General features: G+C 41.0%; 1 protein-coding gene and 2 long non-coding RNA genes across 12 annotated transcripts in view; 2 read left to right on the plus strand and 1 right to left on the minus strand.

The window, feature by feature from the left end:
* Positions 1–12,586, plus strand: part of LOC309478232 — a 156,937-nt gene that overhangs the window by 53,706 nt on the left and 90,645 nt on the right. The gene's annotated exons all lie outside the window — the stretch shown is intronic.
* LOC309478228 overlaps positions 1–12,586 on the plus strand; it is an 80,318-nt gene that overhangs the window by 18,246 nt on the left and 49,486 nt on the right. The gene's annotated exons all lie outside the window — the stretch shown is intronic.
* Positions 1–12,586, minus strand: part of LOC309478109 (uncharacterized protein) — a 127,241-nt gene that overhangs the window by 6,595 nt on the left and 108,060 nt on the right. For 4 of the 10 annotated variants that reach the window (XM_082141614.1, XM_082141618.1, XM_082141609.1 and 1 more), the window contains exons 1-3: positions 3,359–5,085; positions 2,930–3,017; positions 2,654–2,736 (exon numbers count right to left, since the gene is read on the minus strand). In XM_082141614.1, the coding sequence (XP_081997740.1) occupies positions 2,654–2,736; positions 2,930–3,017; positions 3,359–3,554 (367 nt within the window). In that variant the 5' untranslated portion in view covers positions 3,555–5,085. Of the gene's footprint in view, positions 1–2,653; positions 2,737–2,929; positions 5,093–12,586 lie in introns of those variants that run through there. The other 6 variants (XM_082141615.1, XM_082141616.1, XM_082141611.1 and 3 more) reach the window with 5 other exon arrangements.

Consider the following 12,586-nt stretch of genomic DNA (forward strand, 5'->3'; position numbering starts at 1 on the left):
AGTGAACCGGTCGAACCAGTACACTAAATCGGACTGAATCGTTTGAAACAGTTCACGTCTTGCGTCAGCGCTGATCCACAAGCTACTAATGTTACTCACTTTCGGACATGCCTGACAGTCCCTCCGACTCGAAATAAACCAATATCCCAGATTTTACTCCAGTAAATCCAACAGTTCACTGAACTGAGACATGTTGTGCTGAGAGAAGTAATGAGCAACTGATACTGAGCATGCGCACATTACTGAACGTACAGGAACAGCGGTTCTCAATCCCCAGTACAGAATCGAGAATGGTTTCTTTCAGACGTGTTCGACATAGAACCAGATGAGCTGAGCATGCGTGCAATTTTTTCAGAGGGACGAAATGTTTCTTAAAGGATTAGTTCACCCCAAAATGAAAATGTCCTAATAATTTACTCACCCCAATGCCATCCAAGATATCCATGTCTTTCTTTCCTCAGTGGGAGAGAAATTTAGTTTTTTGAGGAAAACATTTCTGGATTTTTCTTCTGACAATGGACTTCATTGGTCACCATCGTTTTTAAGTCCAAATCAATGCAGTTTCAAAAGTCTTTGAAGTGTTTAAACGGGCTGTACGTGATCACAGCTGAAGAAGAGGTTGTTATCTAGTGAAACGATAGGTCATTTAAAAAATAAAATAATTATTTATAGACTTTTAACCTTCAATAGTTCTTATTGAGCTGATCAACAAACGGACAGGGAACTACGTCATCACGTTGAAAGGTCACGCCCGGCGCCGGCGGAAGTACCGCCCCACTGTTTACAATGTGACCGTACGAAGACTAAAGCCTGGAACACACCAAGCCGACGCAGACGAACTAGCGCTGATGAAAGCCGACTGTGTTGTCGCCTCGCGTCGGGGTAAAAAGCTGCACTTGAACACACCGAGAGAACTACAGCCGACTGTCAGCTAGAATGCGCGTTCTGCGCCTGCGTGTAAATGAGACAACTGTCTATTTCTGCAGATATATTCGTCTATATTCGTCATTCAAAAAGGGAAACCGGCGCTGCCGGCTGCAGTTACACAAACCGTAAACAAAGCAGTGCGTGCTTACCGTTTTGAATATCAATCCTGCTAAACACTGTCTTTATTCCACTCCTCTCGTGTTAATATTGAAATATTCGCCAAGGAACACTCAGATAAGATGACATATCATTAGAACAGCCTTCTATCTGTACCGTTTTGACTTTGCCCGCTATTTTGCTATTATTCTCGTGCACTGACTCGGTCACTAAGCTGAACAGCCAATCAGAGTTCCCTCTTTCACCGACGGCCCGACGCCGATTCAACATGTCGAATCGGCCGTTACAAAGCCGACGAGGACCAATTTCAGCCGACGGTGCGGAACACACTGAGAAGATTTAGTCGGCCGACGCACGGAAACTGCCCGACGGCCGACCGTCGGCTTGGTGTGTTCCAGGCTTAAGACAAACGAGACAAACGCTCTAAGTGAAAAACTCCATCTCATTTTCTCCTTCAACTTCCAAATCGTCTGCCATCATTGTTTTACCTTTTTTTGTTAAAGAGCGTTTGTACTTCCGCAAGCGCCGGCGTGACCTTTCAATGTGAGTTCCCTGTCCATTTGTTGATCACCTCAATCCGAACTATTGAAGGTAAAAATGACCTATCGTTTCGCTAGATAACAACCTCTTCTTCAATTGTGATCGCGTACAGGCCGTTTAAACACTTCAAAGACTTTTGAAACTGCATTGATTTGGACTTAAAAACGATGGTGACCAATGAAGTCCATTGTCAGAAGAAAAATCCAGAAATGTTTTCCTCAAAAAACATAATTTCTCTCCCACTGAGGAAAGAAAGACATGGATATCTTGGATGGCATTGGGGTGAGTAAATTATTAGGACATTTTCATTTTGGGGTGAACTAATCCTTTAAGTAGGCTATTTTGTTGAACATCAATAAGTGTAACAAAATAAAACATGTTGAAAACATGTTTATCACATAATTACTCTTTTCACTGTATTAGTAGGAACAACTAATTTAATTTCTAAGTAAGTTGATATAAATCTTTGACGTAAACTCTTGTCAAGGTTTCAAGAGTTCAAAGTAAATGTTTATAATGAGTTGATCAAAACATAACGTATTAAACATACTGGAGACATATGTTCTCGAGTCAAGAACTGTTGTTGCAGCAGTTCTCTGATCACCAGTACAAAACCGAGAACTGTTTCTTTCGGACACGTTCGATACGGAGAACCGATGAGCTGGAGATACTGCGCATGCGTGATAGCAACGTCTCTGAACCGAACTTTCTTTCGGCCAAGTGCATGCTGTGCTGATACATGAGCACGGGTAAACTGAGGACTTAAACGAGGGGCCGAATTTGACGAAATGTAAGTTCATTTAATAACAAATTAAATGATGAAGACCATTTATTCACTTTATATCTTTAAGACATATAAAACATCCACATTTGCTCATTGCCTGTAGGCTACAGGATTCATTTGCAAAACGTAAATGTAAGAAACTTATCCAAGATGATTATCATTATCATAATGATTAAGATGATTTTCATTTTTGGGTGAACTATCCCTTTAAGATTCACCATCGCCACTTCGTGATTTCTATCATTTATTTTATAATGTACACTAAATAGTATGGCTTGCACATACCTTCAGTGGATTCACAAGGATCTGCCTCAGTTTGGCCGGTGCGGCTGGTCACAGCGGCCTTAGCTCCATCCCGCCTTCTCTTTCTTTCATATATAGGACAAACAGTAGAGTATGAGTTAGTTAACGAGCTAAAGATTACAATGCAATAACATAAAGGCCAAATAAAGTGAGCTTATTTGCTCAGACACTAAACAGGCTACACAGACAGGTTATAATATTACAAAAGATGACTGAATGTCCATATATATATATACACACAAATGACATGACACAGACCTTGCCACCTTTCCTGTGGTGTCTCGGGTGCTATGTGAAAAAATGGATGGAACAAAATCTAGACTATCACAATCCATGGACGGTTCTCCTGATAAGCGAAAGAGAAAAGAGATATTAACATTAGCTCAGCTGAGCAAATTGTTTAACCAAGTCCTGTCTGCCTTTTATTGTTTAATCAGTTTGCTGTTATGCAAACCAAGTGCCTACTGCCTATCCATAATGAGCACCAACAGCACAAAAACAAGCATTAACGTTAATTCAGAGTTGAAGAAATTTATACAATGCATGTACCATTATCGATTTGCCTTTACATTTGATTTTCAGCCTGAACCAAGAAACCTAACTTACCTAACGTTAACCCTGCATGTAGCATTTTCCAAACTTTGTAGTTAATGTTAACAAATAGAAATTTAACGTTGCAAGACCTACCAGACACGAAGTGGGCACTGCACAGACTCTCGCCGCCTTTAGGACCACCGGGACCCCAATCCGCCCTATTAATGGCCTGGATCCATAATCTCCGTCTGTTTTTAGCAAAGGCGTGTGATCCCCTCGGAATATTGAACATTTTAAATCCATCTTCTTGGCGGTTAGTGCAGTTTACAGCACAACAGCTCCGTGTCATCTCTGTTTCTGATCACCGTGAGATATCTACATAGTATAAGAAATGGACACAGCGACCCCATAGACTTCAACGGAGAAAAGTGAAGCACTCTCTTCCTGATGGCTGAGCGTACTGCGCAGACTCAAACTGAGCTTGATGACGTAGATGTGATGTGAGCAACCTGTCTGACAGTTGTAAGTCTTCTAGTAGCTGTGCCAAGGGAAATCTGAATCATTCCCTTCCGAATCTTGCAGAACCGGAGAGCGTGAGTAGGAGCTGTCCATGAGCTAGGAGCAGGAGCAACTTTATGACTCTCTATGGGCTTCTCCTTTGACTTTATGCCTCCACGTCCCCCCGATTGACTACGAGCTTCTCCTCCTGTTTATACGGTAATTTCCAGAGAGTCGCGTGGTTATGACGCAATCGTTAGCCTATTTTTACAAAAACTGCTTCTACGGGGCCATAACGTAAGATACAAGGTAATGGAGCCTTTTATACATTGTCGTGTTTCTTTAGAAATAAACAATGGACAAATAGAGTCTTCAAACGCCTCAGATGTAAAGTTATTCGCTGTTAAAGTGACGCCAAAATGAATGGGAGTCAATGGAATGCTAACAGCAGGTGATGGCTTGTTAGCCAATGGCGGCCCCCGGGGGTGGTACGCTTTTCGGGCGCTGGATTACCCCCCTGGATATCTACAATGAGGAGGAGAAAAGGGGTCCTCGAAGTTATTGACCATGATATTGCCTGATTTATTCCAAATGACAAAAGAATCCTGGCAGAGTTTACGCAAAGTGAGGACACAACTTTGATAGGCCTTTTGTATGGAAAATATAATTCAAGATTTACTTTTGGTATTGTTTGATATTTTACATGTCTATGCCTTTTAATTTAAATGTATATTTCTGCATTTCTTAACACTTTTTTTGGCAGTTTTACATTGTGACCTCTTTCTGAGGACAGGTTAAATTACATGTATTTTCCAAGTATAGAGCCTGTATTTACAATAATACTAAAGAAATTATTTAAAAATAAGATAAATTATAAGATAAATACTCATGTCCTGAGTACCCAGATTTCCTTTAGATGTAACTTTTTAGGTATTTTTATTTTGATACATTTTAACAAGCTATCAGGATGTGAAGATACATTCAATCAGCATAATAAAAAATTTTTCTGGAACAAATCGCCTACCCTGCATTTAAGTGTTTTGCTCAACTGTTTTGAAACAATTTAGCCTAACTCCTCTAGCTTATTAAAAAAAAATCTTTTTTTTTTTATGTTGCTCTAACATTAGATATGATTTACATGCATTAAAAATACTGTTTACCAGGTTTCATTTGTTCATTACATAAATAATGTAGCCTACAACATCAGTCGATTAATTTCGATTATTTTCTGCTTGATTCACTAAATGAACAGACTCGTTTAGTCGTTTGGATTTAGATCTCTCCTAATACATGATAAAATGAATGTACTCACAGTCTAAAACAGCAGATTTAGAGCAGAATGAACGGCTGTGTTCCACTTCTCGTGTTTATATCCCCTTCCCTCGCTCACTTCTCTTCTTCTCCTAGACTCGGATGTGTGTCATTGCTTCGGTTGCTCGAGCGCCTCTACTGGCAGAACTCCAGCGATGGGAATTCTTTACATTTATAAAACAGGCAACGTGTCGGGCTAAAGTGAAAGTGAAAGTTGTCAGAATTGAGCACTATATTTCCAGCACTGTTAAACTATCAATCCTTTAATTCAGTTCCGAGAGAAACTGAAAGAATATTGATTAGGGTTTATTGCTGTAATCAGACATCGATTAAACCTGTGAATGTGTGCAAATTAGAGAAAAGTCATAGTTTTCAAATCAAAAGGTATGAAGATCTAAGTAGACTAAACCTATAGTCTCCCTATAAATGATAGCAAATATATACACTTAAGCATTTTATTTTTTTTAAACGACCTAAAGATAGATAACATTGCATGCATGAAACTATTATTCAGTAGTTCATATTGTTTACAAGGTTTCATTTATCCATTGCATCAAATAGCCTAACGCTCAACACAACTCATAATCTGTCATGTGAATAACTGGTCAGTATAACGGTCTTAGTAACTCTTGAGTCTGACTGTGGTTTCTAATGTTTGATTCACCAGATTCCTCCTAATAAATAATTAAATTAATGTGCTCAGAGTCTGAAAAACAGCAGATTTTGAGCAGCAAAATGGAGAAATATTTTAATTAATGTCCTGACTATCTGATAAACAGTGAATTTAATCAGTTACAAGTTTCATGAATCACGATGTATTCAACAAGATCACGTGGTTGAAACGAAAGCAAATGTCGCCATCTATACGAACATCTGTGGCACTGCCAAACTATTGCCATAACTACATATTGAAAAGCTCATTCTGTTACAAGTAGGCTACAAGTTATTCAGAAGATCGAGACGACACAAAATCAGTTTAAAACACGAGTTCTATTGTATTGCCTTTTAAACCAAATTGTATGCAAGTTATAACATACATTATAAGAATTCAAATAATATTAAACCTTCTTTCATAACTCGGCATGTAAACCAAGTGTCACTGCTGAATTGCCACAGACACAGAACACATTCACTTTACCTTTTTCCAGTTGAAAGAACCTTTGAGTCCAGTTTTTCCAACCGCTTTTTAGTGTAAAAGTTTTTGAAGACGGTGACTTTTGTCTCCCATCAGGTCTAAATTCAACACATTAAATTCTCATTTTTCATCTAAAGAAAAATAAATGTAAGTGAACCTCAATTTAGCAAAAATAGTTTAGATGTTTTGTTATATGTCAGTTTTAAAGGGTTAGTTCACCCCAAAATGAAAATTCTGTCAGTAATTACTCACCCTCATGTTGTTCCAACCCAAGCGTGCCGCACAAGCCCTGAAAAGTGAAGCCAAAACGTCTCGATCGCCCCCCGGTGACTGGTCCTAGTATAGGTCATAAGTCCCGCCTCCCCGTGTTATTCAACGGGACGTGAGACCAACTAAACAATTAAAGGTGCTCTAAGTGATGTCACGCGTTTTTTAGGCCAAAACATTTTTTGTCACATACAGCAAACATCTCCTCACTATCCGCTAGCTGCCTGTCCCCTGAACACACTGTAAAAAATCGAGGTCTCTCTAGACACCACAGGCTCCACAAAAGGCAACAAAAATAAACTGGGCTCACCCGCACCACGAAACACAACAAACAGTGCTCCAGCCAATCACCGACAAGAAGTATTTGAGGGGTGTGGTTTGGGGGTTAGTGCGCGTGGACATGAAGGGTGTGTGTGGAGGAGAGAGAAACATGAAGAGGGAAGTTTGAATTATGGCCGACACACGACTAAAGAGACGACGTTCCGATGAACAAATTGTAAAGAAGAGGGACAAGGATAAGGAACGCGCGAAGTCCCGAATTTACATCGGAAAAACCCTCGAAATGTGGCGAGAACTCCGCCGGCAGAAGGGCTTCCAATCCGACATTCAGTTGCTCTGTTTTTGCAGAACAGGTAAATCCATTTTTCTTTCTAAATTGACGTTCATGTTCGCCAAACCAACACAAGGATGTAATTAGCTAGAACTATGCAGTCAGCGTTAACTTTGGTGAATACAACATATATCTTTCAGCTAGCGATCAATCTCTATTGTAAATGGTCAAGCAAATTCACAGTAGGGCGACAATTTGTGTGAATTATTGTTTTCACCCACTGTTTGTTATGGATTTGAATGTTCATTTATAGGCTATTGACAACTTTGACTAAATTTGTTTACGCCGCCGTTGTTTATGCTCACTGGGAAACGTGAAGCTAACGTTATCTTGCTATTATTGCGTCCTTGTATGGGAGCTATATAGTTATAACCTCAGGTGGCGAAACGATTTTAAGACAATGTTTCTCTTTTTCTGCATTCTGTTCTGCAATATATAAAAGCATTTATCTAACTTGGTGACATTACACATTGAATGAAGTATCAGTAAAACTTAACTTTGTTTTTAGTGACTACTTTGACTTTCCTTTATGCCGGAAGGGAGGGGAGGAGGGAGGAGACGGGATGAGGAGGAGGCAGGGTCTAGCTAGCCTCCGTTTTGTTTGACAACAATTCGAATGTCAACACTCACGGAATCACTTAGAGCACCTTTAAATACACTTCAAATATATTTTTTTCCAAACCGGGTTTCTTTCATTTACTGTCGTTTTTATCACGCTGATGTAAGTTTAAGTGTCTGTTTAAAAAATAAGTTGGTTTTTAGTTAGTTACGTGATGCGGTGGTGTAACGTCATGATTGACAGCTGTGATTGACAGGTTCTCTGAGCGAAGTAGTCAATGAAGCACCAACGGACATTTTTTCGGGATCTTCGGAGGACTGAGGAGATTGTATTTACTTTATTTTAACAATCTTGTCGTACTGCAATCAATTTTTAAAAAAGTGTGTAGAATGCGTTCTCCCTGAGTGCATTCTGCGAGAGTGAGGGCGGAGCGTTGATTTCGCGGCTTTACTTTCTGCTCACTACTGCGCAGGTCTGGTCCCGAAATCGCTACTGCGCAGACTCAAGTTCCAATATGTCAGCGCCATATCGGGACACTGGCGGCTTCAGTTTTCATCAATGGAAGAGAGCGAAGGGGCGTCGTCCATCTTTTTTTACAGTCTATGTTCCAACCCCGTAAGACCTTCGTTCATCTTCGGAACACAAATTAAGATATTTTTTATTAAATCTGAGAGCTATCTCAGTCCTCCATAGGCTTCTAAGTGACTGAAACTTGCTGGCCCAGAAAAGTTATTTAAGAGATCGTTAATATAGTCCAAGTGACTACAGTGGCTCAATCTTAAGTTTATAAAGCGACGAGAATACTTTTTGTGCGCAAAAACAAAACAAAAATAACGACTTTATTCCACTATTCATTTCCTTCTCTCTGGGCCTCGAGTTTGTTCACGTAGTGTTTTAAGCAGCGCGTCTGTGTTATACGCCACACACATCTCACACATGACCAGCGTCGGCCAATAGTGAGCCTACGTGGTGACGTGCAACACAGACGCGCTGCTTAAAACACTACGTGAACAAACTCGAGGCCCAGAGAGAAGGAAATTAATAGTGGAATGTTTTTTGCGCACAAAAAGTATTCTCGTCGCTTTATAAACTTAAGATTGAGCCACTGTAGTCACTTGGACTATATTAACGATCTCTTTAATAACTTTTCTGGGCCAGCAAGTTTGGGCCACCTAGCAGCCTACGGAGAAGTGATCAGCTCTCAGATTTCATCAAAAATATCTTAATTTGTGTTCCGAAGATGAACGAAGGTCTTACGCGGTTGGAACAACATGAGGGTGAGTAATTACTGACAGAATTTTCATTTTTGGGTGAACTAACCCTTTAATGTTCCTCAGCAGTGAATTAATGAAAACAACCAGTTTGTCCCTCTGTATCTTCATCTCTCATTCAGCAGAGAGAAGGTGAAAGAATATGATTTCTGTAATCTTTTAAACATGTGAATGTGTACAAAGTAAAGACAAGGGAATAGTTTGTGAATTAGAGATTTAACTAAAAGACTCCAGTTATATGTGTCACTTAAGACTTAGCATAATTTACAGTACAATTAGAAAATATGTTGTACAATAAAACTGTCTATAAAAAATACTTTGTTGTATGGTATGTCTGAAATAAATGATTCAGTTGTTTATGCTTCATACCTTGTGTTTGCCAGGTTTCATTTATTCATCATGTAGGGGAATTACAGTGAGGACCCATAAAGAGATCAATCTGCTCAATGAGTCTTCATTCATCAGAAGTCAAAGTTGAAGTTCAACAAGTTAAAAGATGGTTTACTGAAGACCAAGTTCTGCAAACTTCCATATGACGTAGAAAATGAGTCAGAGGATCCAGCCATGAACTATCATAGGATACAGAAACACTAGTACTTATAGTCATATGGATAATCAGTTGGCGTCATTGGAAAAGCTGGAAACAAATATGAGCTTTTGATGAATCTGAATGTCAAATTATTCACTGTGATGGATATGTGATGGATATGAATATTTAGACACCTTCGGGCAATGCTTTTTCTCATGTTGACTAACTAATCTGGTAAAACTCTTTCCACAGTGTGAGCTCTTGTACGGTTTCACTCCAGTATGAACTCTCTGGTGTCTTTTTAAGTCGACCGATGTATTAAAGCTCTTCCCACAGTCAAAGCACACATGAGGTCTCACACCAGTATGAATACGTTCATGCACTTTTAAATAGTTCAGTAGTAAAAAACTCTTTCCACAGAAAGAACAAAAGTGAGGCTTCACACCAATATGAACTTTAAGGTGATCTCTTAAGTTTGATGAATAAATAAATGTTTTATCACACTGATCACAGCTGAATGATCTCACTCCATTGTGAGAGTGGAGATGACTGTTGAGAGTGCTTTTCTGAGTGAAACTGTTTCCACACTGAGAGCATGTGAACGGTTTTTCTCCAGTGTGAGATCTCATGTGTCTGTTAAGGTCTGAGTTACGTCTGAAACTCTTTCCACACTGAGTGCATGTGGACAATTTTTCTCCAGTGTGAGATCTCATGTGTCTGTTAAGGTCTGAGTTACGTCTGAAACTCTTTCCACACTCAGAGCAGGTGAAAGATCCGTTAACTCCCTTTTTTACAGCTTGTTTTTGGGTGAAATTCTTTTTAGTCTGTGAAACAATCGTGTTTGGATCTTCATTTTTTATCTTCTTTTGAAACTGATGCCTTTTGTCTTCATTCACTTCCATCAGTACTAAAAAAAAAATTAAACAAAGAGAGATTTAGGGAGCCCCAAATTATAAGTTTTCATCTTAAATGTTTCTCATCAGTCATTAAAAAGAAAATGAAGGAAAACACCAACCTATTTGTTGCTCTGTATCTTCATCTTTTATTCTGCAGGGTTCTTCCTCAATCTCCATCTTTACAATAGTATGTCCGTAGTTTCTCCTGGAGGAATTCCTCCTGCTTGCTTCTTCTTCTCCTGTGGGAAGATGGGAATATTCCCCAGCATTAAAACTCTCATGAACAGCTGTGGGAACTTCACTGACTGAAGGAGTGAATTGTGGTTGTTGTTGCTCATTTAGCAGATGATCATCACACTTACAATCACTCTCAATTATTCAGATGCAAATGTTTTGTTCAAGTAGTCGTTTAGAGTTGTTGGCCTGTAAGTTACAGTTTTCAACATTAACAGCTGTGAAAGAAAAGATTCTCAAGGCTTTTAAAGCAAGAAAATATATTTATTAAGTTATATGTTTCTATATACAAAAATAATGTGGACTCATCCGACCACAAGACACATTTCCACCAGGCCCAGTTCTAAGCACCTATGGAAGGGTGATATTGCCTTGTTAGAGAATAAAAACTCCTCTGTACAAGGCGAGGGCACATGACACAGAGTTAAGATGCCAGTTACTTTCAGTTTTGCTTTAAATTAATTCATTTTGGCCTGTATTTCTTCAATCTTGTTCTGTTCTGAATACGGTTAAATATAAAGACCCACTGTGGTGAAAATCAAGTTTTTAATGTTGTTTGGCCATGACGACTGGTGACTCTGGCGTGATGGTCATGACGGCTGGAGACTCTGGCGTGACGGACATGACGAGTGGAGACTCTGGTGTGACGGACATGACGGCTGGAGACTCTGGTGTGACGGACATGACAAGTGGAGACTCTGGCGTGACGGACATGACGACTGGAGACTCTGGCGTGACAGACATGGCGTCTGTAGACTCTGGTGTGACGATCGTGACGTCTGGAGACTGGTGTGACAGACCTGACGAGTGGAAACTCTGGCGTGACGGACATGACGAGTGGAGACTCTGGCGTGACGGTCATGACGAGTGGAGACTCTGGCGTGATGGACATGACGAGTGGAGACTCTGGCGCAGGGGGTTCTCAATCCTAGTCCTCGAGGGACACTTTCCTGCAGAGTTTAGCTCCAACCCTAATCAAACACACCTGAACCAGCTAATTAAGCTCTTCAGGATTACGAGAGAGCTACAGGCAGGTGAGTTTGATCAAGGCTGGAGCTAAACTCTGCAGGAAAGTGGCCCTCGAGGACTAGGATTGAGAACCCCTGCTCTGGCATGACGGACATGACGAGTGGAGACTCTGGTGTGACGGTCATGACGGCTGGAGACTCTGGTGTGATGGACATGACGAGTGGAGACTCTGGTGTGACGTCATGACGTCTGGAGACTATGGTGTGACAGTCATGACGTCTGGAGACTCTGGCGTGACGGTCATGACGGCTGGAGACTCTGGTGTGATGGACATGACGAGTGGAGACTCTGGTGTGACGTCATGACGTCTGGTAACTATGGTGTGACTGTCATGGCGTCTGGAGACTCTGGTGTGACGTCATGACGTCTGGAGACTATGGTGTGACGGTCATGACGAGTGGAGACTCTGGCGTGACGGTCATGACGGCTGGAGACTCTGGTGTGATGGACATGACGGCTGGAGACTCTGGTGTGACGTCATGACGTCTGGAGACTATGGTGTGACGGTCATGACGTCACACCATAGTCTCCAGACGTCATGACGTCTGGAGACTCTGGCGTGACGGTCATGACGTCTGGAGACTATGGTGTGACGGTCATGACGTCTGGAGACCCTGGCGTGACGGTCATGACGGCTGGAGACTCTGGCGTGACGGACATGACGAGTGGAGACTCTGGCGTGACGTCATGACGTCTGGAGACTCTGGTCTGACGATCGTGACGTCTGGAGACTCTGGTGTGACGGTCATGACGTCTGGAGACTCTGGCGTGACGGTCATGACAGCTGGAGACTCTGGTGTGACGGACATAATGAGTGGAAACTCTGGCGTGACGGACATGATGAGTGGAGACTCTGGCGTGACGGTCATGACGTCTGGAGTGACGGAGTTATGCATTTGGGGTAGCTCATGATTTTGGGACATTGTGGAAACATCGAAAATTTTTGAAGTCAGATGGTCATCCTATTCTTCATGCTGGCTTAGTGTCCAATTTGCTGGATTCTATTTTGTTACCTGAGAGGATTTCTATTTGCAAATGCGCA

Source organism: Leuciscus leuciscus (genome assembly GCF_965113295.1).
Source record: "Leuciscus leuciscus genome assembly, chromosome: 16".
Classification (NCBI taxonomy): domain Eukaryota; kingdom Metazoa; phylum Chordata; class Actinopteri; order Cypriniformes; family Leuciscidae; genus Leuciscus; species Leuciscus leuciscus.